The following is a 23002-nucleotide window of genomic DNA, read 5'->3' on the forward strand; positions in this document are numbered from 1 at the left end:
TGAAAGTATAGAAATATTACCACATAGTAAAAAATATCAGACTACTGAGTTGGATTGAGAGGTCAGATATGCAGAATTTTTCACAAATATATATATATATGTACATATATATATATATATGATTTTATTTATTTGACAGAGAGAGAGTGAGAGCACAAGCCAGGAGACAGAGAGAGGTGGAGAAGCAGGCTCCCCACTGAGCAGGGAGGCCAATGCGGGCTTGATCCCAAAATACTGAGATCATGACCTGAGCCAAAGGCAGACACTTAACCAGCTGAGCTACTCAGGCACCCTCACAAGTATATTTAAAAGCAAACTTTTCATAAGGTACAAACTTCCAGTTATAAGTTTAAAAAGTACTGAGGACATAATGCACAATAGGACGACTATAGCTAACAATGCTATATGGCATTATTGAAAAGTTGTTAAGAGTAAATTCTAATAGTTCTCATCACAAGGAAAAAAGACATTTTTCATTTTTCTTTTTTTGGTAACTATATGAGATGATGTTAACTAAACTTATTGTAATAATCATTTCACAATATATATAAGTCATTATTATCCTATAAACCTTAAACTTAGTGCTTTATGTCAATTATAACTCAATAAAACTGGGGGAAAAAACTGTGGTTGATATTCAGGCTTCACTTTATTTGTACTTTCTTGTTTTTTAAAAGCTAATTAAGAGATTTCTATCTACCATCCTCTTTTCCTCATAGCAAATTTTCCTGCAGCAAACCAGACATTAAAATTCAAGTTACAGGATATCTTCCATCAAAGCAGCAAATCTTTCTGTATCTGTTGCAGAAGGACAGAGGGACTTATTAATAATGGGTTTTCCTTGCATATCCTTTTTACCCTAACCATCCTACATTTGAATTGTTGCATTAGAGGCTTCCAGAACTTCCAGAGGACGTAACAACAGAGAGCAAAGACACTTTATTCTTGTTTTTAAGTTCAAAAGCTATCAATCATCCAGGTGTAAGACTGGAAAGATTTAAAAGACTATGCAGTCAAATGGAATATATTTCTTTCCAGTTATCCACTCCACCTCTGTCCAAAACAGTCATGTTAAAGAGCAAGAGAAAAAGAATAAAAGAAGAGAAAAGGATACTTTGCCAAAAATCACTTAAACTTTCATCCTTTTCTCAATCCTAAGTCTTTAAAGACGTTCCCTGGCATCAATAGGGCACAAGAGAATAAAATAAAAACACTGGTAAAGGAATATCCAATAGAAGAGCGTGAGCAGCCTCACTAAATCCCACTGTACCCCAAGAAAAGTAGGAAGCAGCCAAATGTCATTGTGCTGCCAGTTTTTACTCTTGTAGCCATGAGGTACACTGATGGAGATTTAAAAAAAAAAGATTAAGTGAAGAAGCTTTATGGTTAAAATGAGGAAGAGGAGCAGATGGTAGAGCATACCTTATAGGTAAAGATGAAGTAGAAACATGCATCTCAACTGCATATGCCAACATAAAGGAGTGCAGATTCTCAAAGATTAGAAAGGAAATATCACACAGGAATTCTCATTGTGAATGCTGATTGATGATCATGATGCTTCCCTGCATGTCTCCCCTACCAATATCATTCAATCTACCAGTAATCATTGAGGCACTGTCCTCAACACAGTGATGTACAATATTACACAGTCTCTCTACTTTCACTGAGATCCTCTGACAAAATATACGCATCAGGGAATTGTTCCCTCTGAGAAAAAAAGGATAGTGGAGCAAAAGTGTGGGAGTGATTAAATGTAAAGCAAAAATGCTTTGAGAAAACCCAGAACTGAGAAGATAATGTTTTCTGCCTCTCAGCAGATTCAAAGCTTAATACTAACATCATGTGGATTTACAGAAAAATAAAGTTAAAAATTCTATACAGTATTATAGTTCGTTAAGAGTCCTCCTGTGCCAGGCAATGTTCTAGACACTAAGTGTATAATAGTGCCCTTCTTTGTGGAACCTTCTACTGGGGGTGGCAGATACCTCCTTGGCATGAAAGTATCACTGACATTTTGCAGCCAAAAGTCATCTGATGCCTACCTGTCTTTAAAATACCCAATCTAATGGCTATTTGCCCTGAAATTTTCATTTTTATGCTACCAGGTTTTTTCTTCATGTCTAAAAAGACTTCAAAAGATTGTGACTTGATTCTACTAAAAAAAAAAAAAATACAGAACACTGAGTTAAATCTCCAATTTTTTGGTTAAATAAATGTACTAGCACATATATAATCCACTGAAATCAGTATCCCAGTGATGCATCCATTGCTTTAAGTGTTTTTTGAAACTTCTGTTTCCAGAGCCAATGTACCGGTCACATAAGAATATCACTCTTATTGCTTCAGAGGATATTATCCATGACTTCCTATGCCAGCTTTGATAAACTAAGGCACACCTGTTTCTTCTCCATTCTAGCCTACATCCTGGGGAGACCCAGCTAAGAGAACAGAAAGAGAGAAGTATAATGGAATAGGCAAGTAGCCCTATGGCCAGACTGAAGTTGGACAATGTGCTTAGAGAGACTTCTTTCTAGTTCAACATTTATTTCTTGAACCTAACATGATAAAAACTCTTGTGCATATGAAGAATCAGAGATAAGGAATATTTACGATTGTTACCCTTAAAGAACTTATATGTCCTTCCCAGATGCTTTAAATAAACTCAGTTTGTTCAAAGGAAGGGATACAAGATGAGAATTAAAAAAAAAAAAAAAAAAAAACAAGTCTGTGCACTATATCAATAGAATCTACCCAGGATGTTGTCCCTTATTTTAAGGTTTTCTGGTTATAAAATTCATTTTGGCTCCACTGCTCAATTACTGTCCTTCATTTAAACAACTTTAGCAATAATTTAATTTGGACTCACTCTCCAAAATTTGACCTTGGAAAGCCAATCCCAACAGAGCAAGATCCTCAGTTGCCCTGGCCCAGTACAGAGACCCCAAATAAGAGATACTCTCCTACTATGCCCACCTCTATCTTCAAGGAGACAGACCAGCCAGATCTGTCTCTTTGCCTCATATTACCCATTAAGGAAGAACAATCAAATTCACTTCAGAAGCACCCTAATTGGAGTTATTGAGCATTCATGTTCTTATGTTTTGGATATAATTGGTCAATATTCGAATCACTAAAGGACGAGAACTTCCTAAACAAGAGATTTTAAGATGAATAGGGGAGAACTAAAAAGAAACCCTAAAACTTCAGTGGGAAAACCCACACATTAACTCTGTCTTGCCTATCCATTTTGACATTAAAAAGTAAGTCTAATACTCATGCAGGGTTTTTTTTTCTCATCATTCATCTTTATATCACCAGCATCTGTTCAAAACCCAATTAAAAGTCTTGATTTATATGCATTCAATCAGATAATCTTAGATAACCACTGAATAAACAGGCTAAAGTTCTGTTTTTCTTTTTAAATGAGTTATCTAGCTGATGTATTTGTTGAGACAATATTAATATAAATATAATATAAACCAAAGGCATTACATATGTATAACAATTCATGTAAAAATTTTATCCCTAAGAAAATCTGTATATATTGAATCATTTGAATATACAAATAGCCCATATAAATGGACAACAAAGAAACATACAACAGAAAAATGAGAAAAGAATATGAATAAATTCACAGAACAGATTAACATAGCCAACAAACATAAAAAAAAAACAATGCTCAAATTCACTAATAGCCTGGGAAATGGAAATTAAGTTAAAAATAAAGTATCACTAATCCTATTAAACTGGTAAAAATTAAAAAGGGCAGCAATACCTATTGCTGGGATGAATGTGAGGTAAAATTGTAGCAACATGCATTGTTAGTGAAAATATCGAAGGCAAAATCAGCCTGGCAACACTTATTCAAGATAAAAGTATGCACATCCTTAGAGCCAATAATGCCACCCCTAAGAATCTATCCTATAGAATAAAAGTATCAGTATGTTCAGAAATACATGCAATCATCAGATTGCAGCATTAATAACAATGGGAGAAAACAGAAAACAATAAATTCACATTGAAGGGTGAGTACTGAATAAATTATGATACATCCATATTATGAAATTATGCATCCATCAGAAAAACGAATTAAAGGTATACCAGACAATGTGAAGAAACATTCATATAAAATGAAGATTTTTTTCATAAACAATTACTTTTCATAATTCTGTGTGTGTGTATGTGTGTGCATGGATATATATAAAATATAGATGTAAATATACATATAGATACATGTATATGTTTATGAATACACATTTTATGAGTGCAGAAGGTATAAACACATTAAGTTGTTAAGATAGGTTACCTATATGTAGGGAGGGAACTAATGTAGCACAGACAGGAAGTGACTAAAAGGGAAAACATGCAAACATGGAAAAGTTAAAAAAAAAAGAACTGAATTTAAGATAAAAAGTATATGCTTTATCATTTATGTAAAATTAGGTATATGCATGGGACTATGCATCTAGAAATTGACTAAAAATAATTCAGGAGATTCAAAAAAAAAGCAATAAGAGCCTAGAAAAAATATAGGAGAACAGCTAATACTGGAAAGAAAAGAATAAAAAAAAAAAGGTGGTAGATTTCATCACTTAAAAATTAAAAATGTTTTGAATGTCAAAAAGCACTATAAGCAGAATAGTGATCAAGAAACAAGAAATATTGTGATAATTATGACAATATCATGGAATATTTCATAAATAAAATGCTCTTACCAAACAGTAAGAATTTTAGCACCATTTTGAAAATACTGTCCTGCTCATGGAGAAAAGGCAGGCAAACAATATGAGGGCAGACAGCATGGAAAAAGCAATTTGAAGAATGCCTGGGACACACAGCAGAGAGATCATTTGCTCCTCTTGGAGAATGTCCCTAGGAGGGAGCATTCACAGAGACACGTCTCCAAGAAAGGGAGAGCTGGCTGCCACCATTTGCCCCACTGTCCCTCAGCATAAACACAGAACAACCCATGGGAAGCAGTACAGTGTCAACACTGGCTTCCCAACTTCCTTATACCAAGGCCCAACACCCTATGCTCTACTAGGACTATCCTTCTCAGTCAAGCTTGCCTCAGTCTGAGCATGGTGGGCTCCTCCCCCAGAAGACCAGCATAAACCCCTGCCCACACCACATCTCCCAACCAGAGAGTTCTTCAGGGCCTCAGTTCTGGTGGAGTTGGTGTCAGGTCTCATTTCACAAGCAGACCAGAGCACAGCTAGTTAAAAGTCACCATATTCAGGCCAGGGCCCAAACACTGTCCACAGCAGGCAAGAAGGGCCACTGCAGATGACTAGCCTGAGGGATAGAGCAGCCAAAATACAATAGCAGAATGCATACAGCACACACCACAGACACTCCCTGAAGTGCCATACCCTGGCCACTACATGACTTCTTCATAAAGCCATTACTTTCATGAGCAGGAGACATTACAGGCTTTTCTAACACAGAGAAGAAGGCAGAGACTTAGACAAAATACCAAGATGGAGGAATTTACCCCAAATGAAAGAACAACATAAGGCTACAAAAAGAGATCTAAGTGAAATAGATAAAAGTAATATGCCTGATGGTGAATTTAAAGCAACAATCATAAGGATACCCACTGGACTTGAGAAAAGAATAGAAGACATCAGTGACCCTTACAACAAAGATAAAAGAGTTAAAAAAGAATCAGAGATGAAGAATACAATAAATAATACTGGAAATGGGCTTGATGCAATGAATTGCAAGCTGGAGAAAGCAAAGGAATGAATTAGTGATCTAGAACACAAAATAATGGAAAATAATGAAGCTAAACAAAAGAAAGAATTGTACAACACTAGAATAGACTTAAGGAGCTCAGTGACTCCATCAAACATAATAACATTTGTATTGCAGGAGTTCCAGAAGAAGAAGAGAGAGATAAGAGGGCAGAAAATTTACTTCAAGAAATAATAGCCAAAAAGTGGGGAAGGAAACAGACATTCATATCTAGGAGACAGGGAACTTCCATCAATATCAACAAAAGCAGGCCAATACCAAGACATATGGTAATAAAATTTGCAAAAGATACTGATCAAGAAAAAAAAACTTAAAAACAGCAAGACAAAAGAAGTCCTTAACTTGGGGTGCTGGATGGCTCGGGTCGGTTAAGCATCTGCCTTTGGCTCTGGTCAAGATCTCAGGGTCCTGGGATCAAGCCCCGTGTTGGGCTCCCAGCTTGGTGTCCTTCTGTCCTTCAGCCCACTTGTGCTCTCTCTCTCTAATGAATAAGTAAAATCTTAAAAAAAAAAAAAAGAGTCCTTGGTGTTTAAAAAAGATGGCAGAGGAGTAGGGGACCCAACCAACTGGTCCTGGGAATTGAGCTGGATATCTACCAGACCACTCTGAACACCCATGAAATCAGCCTGAGATGTAAGAAGATCTGGATCTCTACAAACAGAATATCGCAGGTGGTTGGTTTCAAGGTACGAAGTGGGGAGCCGTGATTCCACGGGCAGATATCAGAGGATAAATGGCAGTGGGAGGGAGCCTGGCTGTGGGGATCCTACACCGCTGGTGAGCATTACCCTCCCACACTGGGGACCAGGCACAGGTACTGGTGGGGAAAGGATTTTAGATGGAAACTGGAGCGGTGGGGTTGCGCATGTGAACCGTGGGTGGCTGGCGATCTTAGAGGCACAAAGGGCAGAGATGTACCCCGACCTGGAGGCAGGACTGGGAATGCTGCAGAGGGGCACACAATCCAGGACACTGCAGTTTATAGCAGCACAGACAGAAATGGAGAGACTGTGGCCTGGAGAACTCACCGAAGAACAGACTGTGATCTCTCTGCTCTGAGGCAGAGGGTTGGAAATGGTCTCTTCTGCTCTGACTCTCGGAAGGTATGTGGAAAGCTGCCAAGGAAAGCCGCCAGAGAACAAAAGCCCCCAAAAAACAGTTCCCACTAAGCCCATTCCTCACCAGAGAGGGGCAGGAGAAATTCTGCCCAAACAGGTTTGCCTGAGTAACAGCATGGCAGGCCCCTCCCCCAGAAGACAGGCTGGGAGAACAAGAGGCCAGCAACCCTAAGGTCCCTAGAAAACAGGTGCATCTTGCTTCAGTTGTGGTCAATAATTTGGACTCTATACATTCCCTCAACCATCCCTCAACAGAATCACTAGGAGGAGGAGCCCCCAAAATAAAAAAGATTCAGAGATTATGACTTATGCCACAGATTTACAAATGGATGCAGATATAACCAAGATGTCAGAGATGGAATTCAGGCTAGCAATTGTGAAGACAATAGCTAGAATGGAGAAATCAATTAATAGCAACATAGAGCCTCTAAAGGCAGAAATGAAAGCTGAATTAGCAGAACTTAAAAATGCTATCAATGAGATCCAATCTAATCTAGATAATCTAACAGTTAGGGTAAGTGAGGCAGAAGAATGAATTAGTGACCTGGAAGACAATTTAATAGATGAAAAGGGAAAAGCGGAGGCCACGGAAAACCAACTCAGAATCCATGAAAATAGAATCAGAGAAATAAGTGACACCATGAAGCGATCCAATGTCAGAATTATTGGAATCCCAAAGGGGTTGGAGAGAGAGACGGACTCCAAGATATATTTGAGCAAATCATAGCTGAGAACTTCCGTAATCTCAGGAATGAAACATTCACGTCCTAGAGGCAGAGAGGACCCCTCCCACGATCAAGGAAAACAGGCCAACACCCCGGCATGTAATAGTAAAACTCGCAAATCTTAGAACCAAGGAAACCATCTTAAGGACAGTTAGGGAGAAGAGATTCCTTACGTACAGAGGGAGGAACATCAGAAAACATCAGACCTATCCACAGAGACCTGGCAAGCCAGAAAGGCCTGCCAAGACATATTCAGGGTACTAAAGGAGAAGAACATGCAGCCGAGAATACTTTATCCAGCAATGCTGTCATTTAGAATGGATGGAGAGATCCAGAGCTTCCAAGACCAGCAGAAACTGAAAGAATATGTGACCACTAAGGCGGCCCTGCAAGAAATATTAAGGGGGGGTTCTATAAAAGGAGAAAGACCCCAAGAGTGATATACAACAGAAATTTACAGGGACAATCTATAAAAACAAGGTCTTGACAGGCAACTTGATAACAATAAATTCATATCTTTCAATAATCACTCTCAACATGAACGGTATAAATGCTCCCATACAATGGCACAGGGTTTCAGATTGGACAAAAAGATAGGACCCATCCATATGCCGTCTACAAAAGACTCATTCTGAACCTAAAGATACATCCAGACTGAAAGTGAAGGGATGGAGATCCATCTTCCATGCCAGCGGACCTCAAAAGAAAGCTGGAGTAGCAATTCTTATATCAGACAAATCAGATTTTAAACTAAAGACTGTAGTTAGAGACACAGAAGGACACTATATCATTCTTAAAGGGTCTATCCAAGAAGAAGATCTAACAATTGTAAATATCTTTGCCACCAACATGAGAGCAGCCAACTATATAAGCCAACTGTTAACCAAAATAAAGAGTCATATTGATAACAATACGTTAATTGTAGGAGACCTCAATACTCCACTCTCAGCAATAGACAGATCATCTAACAGAAAATCAACAAAGAAACAAGAGCTTTGAATGACACACTGAACCAGATGGACCTCCTAGGTATATAAAGAACATTCCACCCTAAAACAACAGAATACTCATTCTTCTCAAGTACACATGGAACTTTCTCCAGGATAGACCACATACTGAGTCACAAATCAGATCTCAACCAATACGAAAAGTTGTAGATTATTTCCTGCATATTCTCAGACTACAATGCTTTAAAACTGGAACTTGATCACAAGAAAAAATTTGGAAGAAATTCAAACACTTGGAAGCTAAAGACCACTCTACTCAAGAATGTTTGGGTCACGAAGGGGTACGTGCACCCCAATGTTTATAGCAGCAATGTCCACAATAGCCAAACTGTGGAAAGAGCCAAGATGTCCATCGACAGATGAATGGATAAAGAAGATGTGGTATATACACACAATGGAATATTATGCAGCCATCAAAAGGAATGAGATCTTGCCATTTGCAATGATGTGGATGGAACTGGAGGGTGTTATGCTTAGTGAAATAAGTCAATCAGAGAAAGACATGTATCATATGACCTCACTGATATGAGGAATTCTTAATCTCAGGAACAAACTGAGTGTTACTGGAGTGGTTGGGGGTGGGAGGGATGGGGTGGCTGGGTGATAGACATTGGGGAGGGTATATGCTACGGTGAGTGCTGTGAATTGTGCAAGACTGTTGAATCACAGATCTGTACTTCTGAAACAAATAACGCAACATATTTTAAGAAAAAAGAAAAAGAAGAAGATAGCAGGAGAGGAAGAATGAAGGGGAGTAAGTCAGAGGGGGAGACGAACCAGGAGAGATGATGGGCTTTGAAAAACAAACTGAGGGTTCTAGAGGGGAGGAGGTAGGGGGATGGGTTAGCCTGGTGATGGGTATTAAAGAGGGCACATTCTGCATGGAGCACTGGGTGTTATGAACAAACAATGAATCATGGAACACTACACCAAAACAAATGATGTAATATATGGTGATTAACATAACAATAAAAAATTAAAAAAAAAAAAGAATGGGTCAACCAGGAAATCAAAGAAGAACTTAAACAATTCATGAAACCAATGAGAATGAAAACACATCAGTCCAAAACCTATGGGATACTCTAAAGGTGGTCCTAAGGGGGAAATACATAGCCATCCAAGCCTCACTCAAAAAAATAGAAAAATTCTGAATTCACCAGCTAACTCTACACCTTAAAGAACTAGAGAAAAAGCAACAAACAGTGCCTAAGCCACGCAATAGAAGAAAAACAATTAAGATTAGAGCAGAGACCAATGAATTAGAAACCAGAAACACAGTAGATCAGATCAACAAAACTAGAAGCTCATTCTTTGAAAGAATTAATAAGATCAATAAACCACTGGCCAGACTTACCCAAAAGAAAAGAGGAAGGATCCAAATTAATAAAATTATGAATGAAAGGGGAGATCACGACTAACACCAAGGAAATAGAAACAATTATTAGAAATTATTATCAACAACTAAATGCCAATAAACCGAGCAACATGGATGAAATGGATGCCTTCCTGGAAACCTATAAACTCCCAAGACTGAAACTGGAAGAAATTGACAACCTGAATAGGCCAATAACCAGTAACAGATTGAAGCAATGATCAAAAAACCTCCCAAAAAACAAGTGTCCAGGGCCTGATGGATTCCCTGGAGAATTCTACCAAACATTCAAATAAGAAATAATACCCATTTTTCTGAAGCTATTTCAAAAAATAGAAACAGAAGGAAAGCTTCCAGACTCATTCTATGAGGCCAGCATTACCTTAATCCCCAAACCATGCAAAACCCCAACAAAAAAGAGAATTTCAGACTGATGTCCCTGATGAATATGGATTCCAAAATTCTCAACAAAATCCAAGCAAATAGGATCCAACAATACATTAAAAGGATCATCCACCACGACCAAGTGGGATTTATCCCTGGGATGCAAGGGTGGTTCAACATTCACAAATTAATCAATGTGATAGAACACATTAATAAGAGGAGAGAGAAGAACCATATGGTCCTCTAAATTGATGCAGAAAAAGCATTTGACAAAATACATCATCCTTTCCTGATTAAAACTCTTCAGAGTATAGGGATAGAGGGAACATTCCTCAAGTCCATAAAATCCATCTATGAAAATCCCACAGCAAATATCATCCTCAAAGGGGTAAAGCTGAGAGCCTTTCCCTTAAGATCAGGAACATGACAAGGATGCCCACTCTTGCCACTATTGTTCAACATAGTACTAGTACGACTAGCAACAGCAATCAGACAACAAAAAGAAATAAAAGGTATTCAAATTGGCAAAGAAGTCAAACTCTCTCTTTTCACAGATGATATGATACTTTATATGGAAAACTCAAAAGACTCCACCCCCAAATTACTAGAACTCATACAGCAATTCAGTAATGTGGCAGGATACAAAATCAGTGCATGGAAATCAGTTGCTTTCTTATACACTAACAATGCAACTGTAGAAAGAGAAATTAGAGAAACGATTCCATTTACAATAGCATCCAAAACCATAAGATACCTTGGAATAAACTTAACCAAAGAGGTAAAGGATCTATACTCTAGTAACTATTGAAAACTCATGAAAGAAATTGAAGAAGACACAAAAAGATGGAAAAACACTCCATGCTCATGGATCGGAAGAATAAACATTGTTAAAATGTCTACGCTACCCAGAGCAATCTAGACCTTCAATGCCATCCTGATCAAAATTCCAATGACAGTTTTCAAAGTGCTGGAACAAACAATCCTAAAATTTGTATGGAATCAGAAAAGACCCCGAATCGACAAGGAAATGTTGAAAAAGAAAAACAAAGCTGGAGGCATCATGTTGCCCGATTTCAAGCTATATTACAAAGCAGTGATCACCAAGACAGCATGGTACTGGCACAAAAACAGACATATAGACCAATGGAACAGAATAGAGAGCCCAGAAACGGATCCTCAACTCTATGGTCAAATAATCTTCGACAAAGCAGGAAAAGATATGCAATGGAAAAAAGACAGTCTCTTCAATAAATGGTGCTGGGAAAATTGGACAGCCACATGTAGAAGAATGAAACTCAACCATTCTCAAACACCATAAACAAAGATAAACTCAAAATGAATTAAAGAACTCAATGTGAGACAGGAATCCATCAAAATCCTAGAGGGAGAACATAGGCCATAACCTCTTTGACATTGGCCACAGCAACTTCTTTCAAGATATATCTCCAAAAGCTGGAGAAACAAAAGCAAAAATGAACTTTTGGGGCTTCATCAAATAAAAAGCTTCTGCACAGCAAAGGAAACAGTCAACAAAACAAAGAGGCAACCCACAGAATGGGAGAAGATATTTGCAAATGACACTACAGATAAAGGGCTGGTATCCAAGATCTATAAAGAACTTCTCAACCTCAACACCCAAAAACAAATAATCAAGTCAACAAATGGGCAGAAGACATGAAAAGACACTTCTCTGAAGAAGACATACAAATGGCTAACAAACACATGAAAAAATGTTCATCATCATTAGCCATCAGGGAAATTCAAATCAAAACCACATGGAAATACCACCTTACACCAGTTAGAATGGCAAAAAATGGACAGGGCAAGAAACAACAAATGTTGGAGAGGTTACAGAGAAAGGGGAACCCTCTTACACTGTTGGTGGGAATGCAAGATGGTACAGCTACTTTGGAAAACAGTGTGGCGGTTCCTCAAAAAATTAAAAATAGAGCTACCCTATGACCCAGCAATTGCACTCCTGGGTATTTATCCCAAAGACACAGATGTAGTGAAAAGAAGGGCCATATGCACCCCAATGTTCATAGCAGCAATGTCCGCAATAGCCAAACTGTGGAAAGAGCCGAGATGCCCTTCAACAGATGAATGGATAAAGAAGATGTGGTCCATATATACAATGGAAGATTACTCAGCCATCAGAAAGGATGAATACCCAACTTTTACATCCACATGGATGGGGCTGGAGGAGATTATGCTAAGTGAAATAAGTCAGGCAGAGAAAGTCAATTATCATATGGTTTCCCTTATTTGTGGAACATAAGGAATAGCATGGAGGACATTAGGAGAAGGAAGGGAAAAATGAAGTGGTGGGGAATCGGAGGGAGAGATGAACCATGAAAGACTATGGACTGACTCTGAGAAACAAACAGGGTTTTAGAGGGGAGGGGGGTGGGGGGATGGGTTGCCCAGTGATGGGTATTAAGGAGGGCACATACTGCACGGAGCACTGGGTGTTATACAAAAACAATGGATCATGGATCACCACATCAAAAACTAAAAAAAAAAAAAAAAAAAAAGTCCTTAACTTACAAGGGAAAACCCATAAAGCTAGCTGATTTCTCAACAGAAACATGGCAAACCAGAAGGCAGTATATGATATATTCTAAGTGTTGACTGGGAAAAATCTATAGCCAAAAATACTCTATCCATCAAGGTTATCACTGAGAATAAAGGAGAGATAAAGAGTTTCCCAGACAAACAAATAGCAAAGGAGTTTATGACCACTAAACTAGCCTTGCAAGAAATATTAAAGGGGACTCTTTGAATGCAGGCGAGAGAAGAAAAGTGACAAAAACAAGAAAGTATCAGAGAAAATCTCCAGAAACAATGACAAAACAAGTAATAAAATAGCAATAAATACATATCTATCAATAATTACTTTGAATGTAAATGGACTAAATGCTCCAATCAAAAAACACAGGGTGTCAGAATGGATTTAAAAGAAAAAAGACCCATCTATATGCTACCTACCAGAGACTCATTTTAGACCTAAAGACCCCTGCAGATTGAAAGTGAGGGGGTAGAGAAACATTTATTATGCAAATGGATGTAAAAAATAAAGCTAGAGTAGCAATACTTACATTGGACAAACTAGACTTTAATACTAAGACTATAAAAAAAGACAAAAAAGAGAATTATATAATCATAAAGGGGATAATCCAACAAGAAGATAAAACAATTATAAATATTTATGCACCCAACATGGGAGCACCCAAATATATAAAACAATTAATAGTAAACATAAAGAGACTCACTGATAATAATACAATAATAGTAGGGGATTTTAACACCCACTAACATCAATGGACATGATCATCTAAACAGAAAATCAGTGAGGAAACAATAGCTTTGAATGACACACCGGACCGGGTGGACTTAACAGATACATTCAGAACATTCCATCCTAAAACAGCAGAATATACATTCTTTCAAAGTGCACATGGAACATTCTCCAGAACAGATCACATATTAGGTCACAAATCAGGCCTCAACAAATACAAAAAGATCGAGATCACACCATGCATCTTTTCTGACCATAATGCTAAGAAATTTGAACTCAACCACAAGAAAAAAATCTGGAAAGACCACAACTACATGGAGATTACACAACATGCTACTAAAGAATGAATGGGTCAACCAGGAAATCAAAGAAGAAATAAAAAACAGTATATGGAAAGAAATGAAAATGAATATTCAATGGTCCCAAGTCTTTGGGATGCAGCAAAAGTGATCCTAAGAGGTAAACCTATTGCAATACAGGTCTACCTCAAGAAGCCAGAAAAATCTCAAATAAACAATCTCATCTTACACCTAAAGGAGCTAGAAAAAGAACAATGAATAAAACCTAAAGCCAGCAGAAGGAAGGCCATAATAAAGATTAGAGCAGAAATAAATGATATAGAAACTAAAAAACAATAGAACAGATCAATGAAATGAGGAGCTGGTTCTTTGAAAAAATTAATAAAACTGATAGACTTATCAAAAAGAAATGAGAAAGACCCAAATAAATAAAATCAAAAATGAGAGAGAAGAAATAACAATCAATACCCCAGAAATACAAACAATCATGAGTATATTATGAAAAACTATGTGCCAACAGGTTGGACAACCTGGAAGAAATGGATAAATTCCTAGAAACATAAACTACAAAACTGACCCAGGAAGAAATAGAAAACTTGAACAGACTGATAACAAGCAAAGAAATTGATTCAGTAATCAAAAAAGCTCCCAACAAACAAAAGTCCAGGGCCAGATGGCCTCACAGGTGAATTCTACCAAACATTAAAAAAAAAGAGTTACTACCTATTCTCCTCAAACTTTTCCAAAAAATAGAAATGGAAGGGAAACTTCAATATTTATTATATGAGGGCAGCATTATCCTAATACCAAAACCAAAGACTCCACCAAAAAAGAGAACTACAGGCCAATATCCCTGATGAACATGAACACAAAAATTCTCAATAAAGTATTAGCATATTGAATCCATAGTACATTAAAAGAATCATTCACCATGATTAAGTGGGATGTGTTCCTGGGCTCCAAGGTTGGTTCAATATTTGTAATCAATCAATGTAATACACCATATTAATAAAAGAAAGGATGAGAACCATAAGATCATTTCAATAGTTGCATAAAATCATATGACAAAATAGAGCATCCATTCATGATAAAAACCCTCAACAAAGTATGGGGAACATACCTCAACATAAAAAAAGCCTTATATGAAATACCTATAGCTAACATCATCCTCAATGGGGAAAACCTAAGAGGTTTTTCTCTAAAGTCAGGAACAACACAGAGATATCCACTCTCACCATTGTCATTTACCATAGTACTGGAAGACCTAGCCACAACAATCAGACAACAGAAAGAAATAAATGGCATCCAAATCAGCAAGGAAGCAACCTTTCACTATTTGCAGATGACATGATACTCTTTATAGAAAACCCAAAACCTCAACCAAAAAAAATGCTGGAACTGATACACCAATTTATAAAGTCATAGGATACAAAATCAACATACAGAAATCTGTTGCATTTCTATACATGAATAATGAAACAGCAGGAGGAGAAATCAAAGAATCAATCCTATTTACAATTGCACCAAAAATAATAAGATACCTAGGAATAAACCTAACCAAAGAGGTAAAAGACCATACTCTGAAAACTATTAAGCACTGCTGAAAGAAATTGAAGATGACACAAAGAAATGGAAAGACATCCCATGCTCATGGACTGGAAGAACAATACTGTTAAAATGTCTATACTAAAAGTAATCTATACATTTAATGCAATTTCTATCAAAATATCAACAGCATTTTTCAGAGAGCTAGAACAAACAATCCTAAAATTTGTAGGGGATCCACAAAGACCCCAAATAGCCAAAGCAACCTTGAAAAAGAAAAGCAAAGCTGGAGGCATCACAATCTCAGACTTCAAGTTATATTACAAAGCTGTAGTGATCAAAACCGTATGGCACTAGCTCAAATATAGACATAAAGATCAATGGAACAGAAAAGAAAACTGAGAAATGAACCCAAAACTATATGGTAAATTAATCTTTGACAATGTAGGAAAAAATATCTAATGGAAAAAAAACAGTCTCTTCAAGAAATGATGCTGGGAAAACTGGACAGCAACAGGCAAAAGCATGAAACTGGACCACTTTCTTACACCATACACAAAAATAAATTCTAAATGGATTAAAGATCTAAATGTGAGCCCTGAAACTGTAAAAATTCCTAGAGGAGAACACAGGCAGTAACCTCTTTGACATCAGTGGTAGCAACTTCTTTCTAGATATATCTCCTGAACCAAGGGGAAAAAAAGCAAAAATAAAATTCTGGACTTCATCAAAATAATGTAAAGTGGTGCAGCCACTCTGGAAAACAATATTGAGATTCCTCAAAAAGTTAAAAATAGAACTACCCTGTGATCCAGCAATTGCACTCCTAGGTATTTACCCAAAGAATACAAAAATACATATTCAAAGGGATTCATGCACCCCAATGTTTGTAGCAGCATTATCTACAATAGCCAAATTATGGAAACAGCTCAAGTTTCCATCAACTGATGAATGGATTAAGAAGATGTGGTACACACACACACACACACACACACACACACACGCGCGCGCGCGCCATGGGATATTAATCAGCCATAAAAAAATGAAATCTTGCCATTCATAATGATATGGGTAGAGCTACAGAGTACTGGGTGAAATAAATCAGAGAAAGACAAATACCATATGATTTCACTCATGTTTGGAATTTAAGAAACAAAACAAATGATCAAAGGAAAAAAAGAGAGAATAGGCAAACCAAGAAATAAACTAAACTATAGAGAACAAACTGATGGTTATCAGGGAGGTAGGTGGGGGGTGTTAAATAGGTAATGGAGATTAAGGAGTGCACTTGTTGAGCACTGGGTATTGTACGAAGTGTTGAGTCACTATATTGCACACCTGAAACTAATATTATACTGCATGTTAACTAACTGGAATTTAAATAAAAACTTAAAGAAATATAAATACCCAATAACTATTTTAAAAAAATACCCATAAATAGTGAACTGGTGGTTTCCAGAGGGGCAGGGGTTGGGGGATGGGCAAAATGGGTAAAGGGTAGTGGGAGGTACACGTTTCCAGTTATAGAATGAATAAGCAAGGGGATGAAACATATAGTACAGGGAATATAGTCAATGGTATTATAATAGAGCTGTATGATGACAGATAATAGCTATACTTGGGAGCATAGCATAATGTATAGAGTTGTCAAATCATTATGTTGTACACTTGAAACTACTATAACATCATGTGTCAACTATGCTACAATAAAAAAATAAAGGGTAAAACAAAACAGTTCAGTCTCAATAATGAAAAATTGAAATCTAAAGCATTAACAAATTTTATCTATTAATTTGATTAATATTTTAAATAATTAATACTACTGAGGGTATAGATAGATAATGCCTTTCAAACACTGCTGGTAGTATCTTTCTGCAAAGCACTTTGATAATTTATATCAAGAGACTTACAAATGTCAATGTCTTTGAATGCAGTAGTTTCATCAGAAAACACACAATGGTTGATATACACAGATATCTATTATAGCATTATTCATAGCTGAGAACTGGAAATAGCCTAAATATTGAATGGAGAACTATTTAAGTAAATTCCAAATGAGGGAATATTATATAGCCATTAAAATATTCCCCATGATATAGGAAAATATTATTAGTATAGTATTAAATATAAAAGTCATAAAAAACACCATATATTCTGTTGTACAAATTTTATGTACATATATTTCTACAGAAGAAAAGACTTAAAAAGTCAAAATAATTATAGGTATTGAAATTAAGATTTTTAACGCTTTTAGTATTTATAAATTTTATATAGTGGTATCAATTAACAATTATTAACTTTTTCTTCAAATAACTAAGGTAATCATCAGACTTAATCTCTTAATCTCTTCCATTTTTTAAATCAATTCTGAGCAGGATAGAAAGCATATCATAGGCCTCAATCTTAACAGTCCAAAGATTCAGCAAAATGCCATTGATTAGGATTCCATGTAGCTTCCAAGTCAGCTTCACTACACAATCTTGGCAGTGTGTGTGTGTGCGTGTGTGTGTGTGTGTGTGTGTGTGTGTACTACTACCTGCCTTCCAAGTATTGAATGCCACTTAAAAATATCATTTATCTGCCCCTGCCTCCATATTAATCCTCAGTTATAAACTCAAACATTCCTCAACTTGCCTTACTCTGTTGATTCCAACAGTACTCTCCAAAATTTTGACCTCACTATCCTATATATAAAAACCATATGAACACGGAACTCTACTAGCCTTATATTTATTTTTAAATGTGTATGTATTACTGTTAATATACTGTATAAACATCCAAAATTTTTTAAAAATATAAAGAATATGATAAAAAGTATAAATGGAAGTTCTATTATTTTGTTCCTAAACCCTACTGGGTCATTTTAAAACACCCTAAGATATATGGCCCTACTATGGAGATGACAGCTACAGACCACACTTTCCAATCCCTTCTCCTTCCCATATTGCATCTGGAACCATGTTCTGAAATTCCAGAATGCCTTAGACTTGAGTCAACTCAAACTATCACAATATTCATAACAGAACTCACTTGTACAATGTGAAGAATCATGTCTTCCCATGCGTTTTTGTCTCTTGGCAAAATCTGGACATTTATATGTAAATATTGCATACAGTATAGTATAACTACATTTATATTATTATTGTTGCTATCTGTCAGTAATGATTACTACTACTGTGACTGTGACCACTTTACTGGCATAGTAAGGCATAATATTATTCAGTTCTTTTAGATGTTTCAATATATACCTCTGCAGATTTTTGAAGGTTATCATGGCATGGAGCAAGAAGGGATGTCTTCTCCCATTTCTGTGCAACTTGATTGGTTTCTTCTATCTTCTGATCACAACTTTTTTGAGAATTTAGCAATGTCACTTCATAAAATTCTTGAATATCTGTGAAAAAAAATGTAAGGGAAGGATCAAATGTCATGTACCACCACATAAATAGCTTCTGCATGTATGTATATATGAAAAATTTTGCTGACTAAAAGAACTACATACACATGATCCCAAAGAAAAATAACAAAAATAAGGAACTCTTGAAAATTGCATTTTTACCTGCATGAGAATCCTTAGTTATAATTGCAAAAACTGAAAACAACCAAGATGTCCTTCAGTTATTGAATAAACAAATTGTAGTAAGTCCATATTCAGCAATAAGGAGGAATGAGCTATCAATCCATGTAAAAACAGATGAATCTTAACTGCTAAGTTCAAATATCTGATCTAAAAAAGCTACATATTATATGATTCCATTTATATAATATTTTAGAAAAAGCAAAACTAAAGAGACAGTAAAATGATCAGTGATCACTAAAGGTACTGGGGGTGGGGAAAAGGATTAAATAGGTAAAGCACAGGGTGATGAAAATATTCTGTAATGACACTGCATTGGTGGACACCTAACATGAAGCACTTGTTAAAGCCCATAAAACTTTACAGCACAGAGAGTAAACCTAAATGTATGCAAATTTTAAAAAAACATTTAGGAGGTCAAGGAATCCCAAGATGAAACACAGACTGTGACAAAAAAATCTAACTGTATTACAAATGTGTGAAATAACCTCCCTGAAGGCAGTAGGAGAAAAAGGTAGTATCCTGAAAATGATTAGAAACCATAAAACCAAAGACAAAGGAATTATTACAAAAGAATCCTACTCTATTCTTTAGTCAATAAATTTGTTTCCCATGATGAATGAAAGTTAGCAACCTTGGAACCACTGTACATATATATTAGAATTGAACAATTAAATGGATGGCAGATGGTGGGAACCAGGTTTCTCACTATTGGAGTAGGAGTTTACAAACAAGTAGGTGGGGACAGGTGAGAGGAGGGCACTAAAACAATCCCTATGATTTTGGGTTATATTTTGAGACATCACTATAAACTCCTGTTTAGCTTAATATGGGTACAAATGGATACGTATAGAAATATTTATATATCTGTATGTACACAGGTTAATACACACACATATATTTTCTTACTTGGTATGCTGAAAGGACCTAGAATTAATGAAGCCCCAGTAAGAATGAACACAAATAGAGGCCAGATTCTGGCCTCTATTTTGTATTCTCCAACAATTGGTAAAGAATAATGAATAAATAAAGTGATACTGGATTAGGATTGGGACTATCTATATGAATTCAAACATTTTTAAAGGAAGGGAGGGAAGGTGGAAGGAAGGAAGAGAGGAAGGAAGAAAGAGGAGGAAAGGAAGAAGGGTTAGGAATGAGATGGATATAGAAAACTATGAATAGAAATAATAATGATGATGTATGTATATGTTTCCTAGCTTTGTCACAAATTTGTAGGCTGAGAAGTCCTAGCAGGAAAAACAATCCAATAGCAACAAGCACACCTGGAGCCTAGATCATGGCTTGAATAAAAGGAATCAGGGCTTCTTGAGAAAACGGTTGACTCTATTACTGAAGCAGGAAAAACAGTAAGATGAGCCTAGAGCATCTTACAATACCCATAAATTAGAAAACACTACCCCCCCCAAAAAAAACCATGCTACAATGGGGGCATGTCAAAGCAATATAAGAGTTGTAAGAAGGAGGAGCCAAAGACAGCCAGTAGTATTGGCTTATAACCCAAAGTATAAAATAAATACCCATGAATCTATACTGGTATATGCATACATGTATGAATAAATGAAGGAATAAATGTATGTAGATATGTAAATAGACAATCTCCCTTGATGAAGAGTTCCAAGTAATTTATTTAGATATTGTTCTCAAGGAGATGAAGCATAACTTTCCACCCCTTAAGTGTGAGCTGAGCGTACTGACTTCCTTCCAAAGAATATAGTATTAAAAGGGGGAAAACAAGAGTAACTTTACAGAGGTGAACCCCAACAAACACTAACTCAATCAAGCGATCAAGACCAACATCATCATTGAAGAGTCAGGCTGATAGCAAGCAACCTATAGAAGTAATGAGAATGGCACTTTACCTCTGTGGTTTTCCTCCCCAAAACTCATAACCCTAATCTAATCATGAGAAAGACAGAAAAATCCTAGTTGAGGAACAGTCGACAAAAAAACTTTATCAGTACTCTGTAAACTGTCAAGATAATAAAAAATAAGGAAAGTCTCAGAAATTGTCACAGTCTAGAAGACCCCAAGGAGACATGATAAATGAATGTAATATGGTAACCTAGATGGGATCCTGGAACAGAAAAAGGACATTAGCTAAAAATTATGGACTTAATTTCATAATAATGTATCAATATTTGTTATTAGTTCACAGTAAATCTAAGATGTTAACAATAGGAGAAACAGAGTCAGGGATACATTGGAACTCTGTACTATCTTTGCAACTACTCTGTAAGAATTAAAATTACTCCAAAATAAAAAAGTTATTTTTAATTGCCTTTTTATTTTATTTTTTAAAAGATTTTATTTATTTATGTGTCAGAGAGAGAGAGGGCCACAAGCTGGGGGAGCAGCAGGCAGAGGGAGAGGGAGAAGCAGGCTCCCTGCTGAGCAAGAAGCCCAATGCTGGATGAGCCAATGCCGGACTCCATCCCAGGATCCTGGGATCATGACCTGAGCCAAAGGCTGATGCTTAACCGATTGAGCCACCCAGGTATCCCTTTAATTGCCTTTTTAAAAGGCATTACACATGGGTGTCTGAGTGGCTCAGTCAGTTGAGTGTCTGACTTCACCTCAGGTCATGATTTCAGGGTCCTGAATTGAGCCCGCATCATATTGGGCTCCCTGCTCAGTGGGGAGTCTGCTTCTCCCTCTTCCTCTCCCCCCAGCTCATATGCATACACTCTATCTCTCAAAAAAATAAACAAATCTTTTTTAAATAAGTAAGCAAATAAATAAATAAATAAATAAATAAAAGGTATTATGCAATCACTGTTAGAAACCTGACCAGAGGGCCCCCAAAATGAATGCTTTCATAAATCCATTTTCAGACTTAGAATGTAAATGGAATTAAAAATTATCACACAGAGTTACATTTTGCAACTTTCTAATATATGAAAAAAGTGTTTTTGATGACATCTGCTTCTGACACTATGGCTAAGTGCTCTTCAGATTAACTAGGCACTTTGAAGCATTACTGATGTTGCAGCAGATGGGGTAGGTCTCCAAGAATGATTTTTCACATATACACACACACAAAAAAAACCTGAGCTGAAATCAGATCAGCTGGGAGGTTAGATTAATGGTAGTTGACATACAAAAGGGATGGGGTTGTTCTGAGGACACATTACCTATGGCAGAATTATTACTATCAGCATACAGAGCCTCATATCAGTAAGTAAAGGTAAGGAAGCTGTCCCTGAACTTCCTCACTGAGCCAAGATCCTCAAGGGATGCTGAAGTAATTCTATGATGGTAGCTCCCTATTTGCTATTGGCAGCAGCAAAAGAAAATATTTTCTACTGGAACTCTCAAAGCTGCAGGACTCTCATAGATGATCAAGAAAAGAGCTCATAATCAAGATCACAAACCAACAGAAAGGAATGTCAAAATAAATGAAATTCAGCAGCAACAACAAACAGTAAGTTACATGCCCAGTTATTATTGGTTTTGGACTTTTCTGATACAGAACCAAAAAAAGCTATGTAAAGTGTTGATGGCGATCTCACAAAGATGAGCAAATAACAAGACTTAGTAAGAGTGAACAAGCAAAATGAGAAGAAATAAATGTAACTTGTAAAAATTAAAAATTCAATTCTTTAAAAATAGATTAATGGATGGCTAGAGGGATGGATTGATATCACATATAACAAATATAATAAAATGCTAATGATAAAATCTATGTGGTAGGTGTACAGATACTCACTGTAGTATACTTATAACTTTGCTGTTTGAAAATGTTCATAATAAAATGTTAGAAAAATGTATAATTACTTAAAGTTAAAAATTCAGGGGGTGGAGCAAGATGGCGGAGGAGTAGGAGACCTGGATTTCATCTGGTCTCAGGAATTCAGCTGAATAGGGATCAAACGATTCTGAACACCTACGAACTCAACAGG

General features: G+C 36.5%; 1 protein-coding gene across 6 annotated transcripts in view; it reads right to left on the reverse strand.

The window, feature by feature from the left end:
* The window catches only part of DLG2 (discs large MAGUK scaffold protein 2), a 2181535-nt gene that overhangs the window by 1804888 nt on the left and 353645 nt on the right, over positions 1–23002 (reverse strand). For all 6 annotated transcript variants that reach the window (XR_012374525.1, XM_073879808.1, XM_073879828.1 and 3 more), the window contains exon 3: positions 18754–18899. Coding sequence is in view for 5 of the 6 variants with exons in the window: in XM_073879808.1 (XP_073735909.1) it covers positions 18754–18899 (146 nt within the window). In the remaining variant the exon portion in view is untranslated. The remainder of the gene's footprint in view (positions 1–18753; positions 18900–23002) is intronic.

Source organism: Callorhinus ursinus, unplaced genomic scaffold (genome assembly GCF_003265705.2).
Source record: "Callorhinus ursinus isolate GAN/ISIS: 27379988/994484 unplaced genomic scaffold, GSC_fseal_2.0 scaffold35, whole genome shotgun sequence".
In the NCBI taxonomy this organism is placed as follows: domain Eukaryota; kingdom Metazoa; phylum Chordata; class Mammalia; order Carnivora; family Otariidae; genus Callorhinus; species Callorhinus ursinus.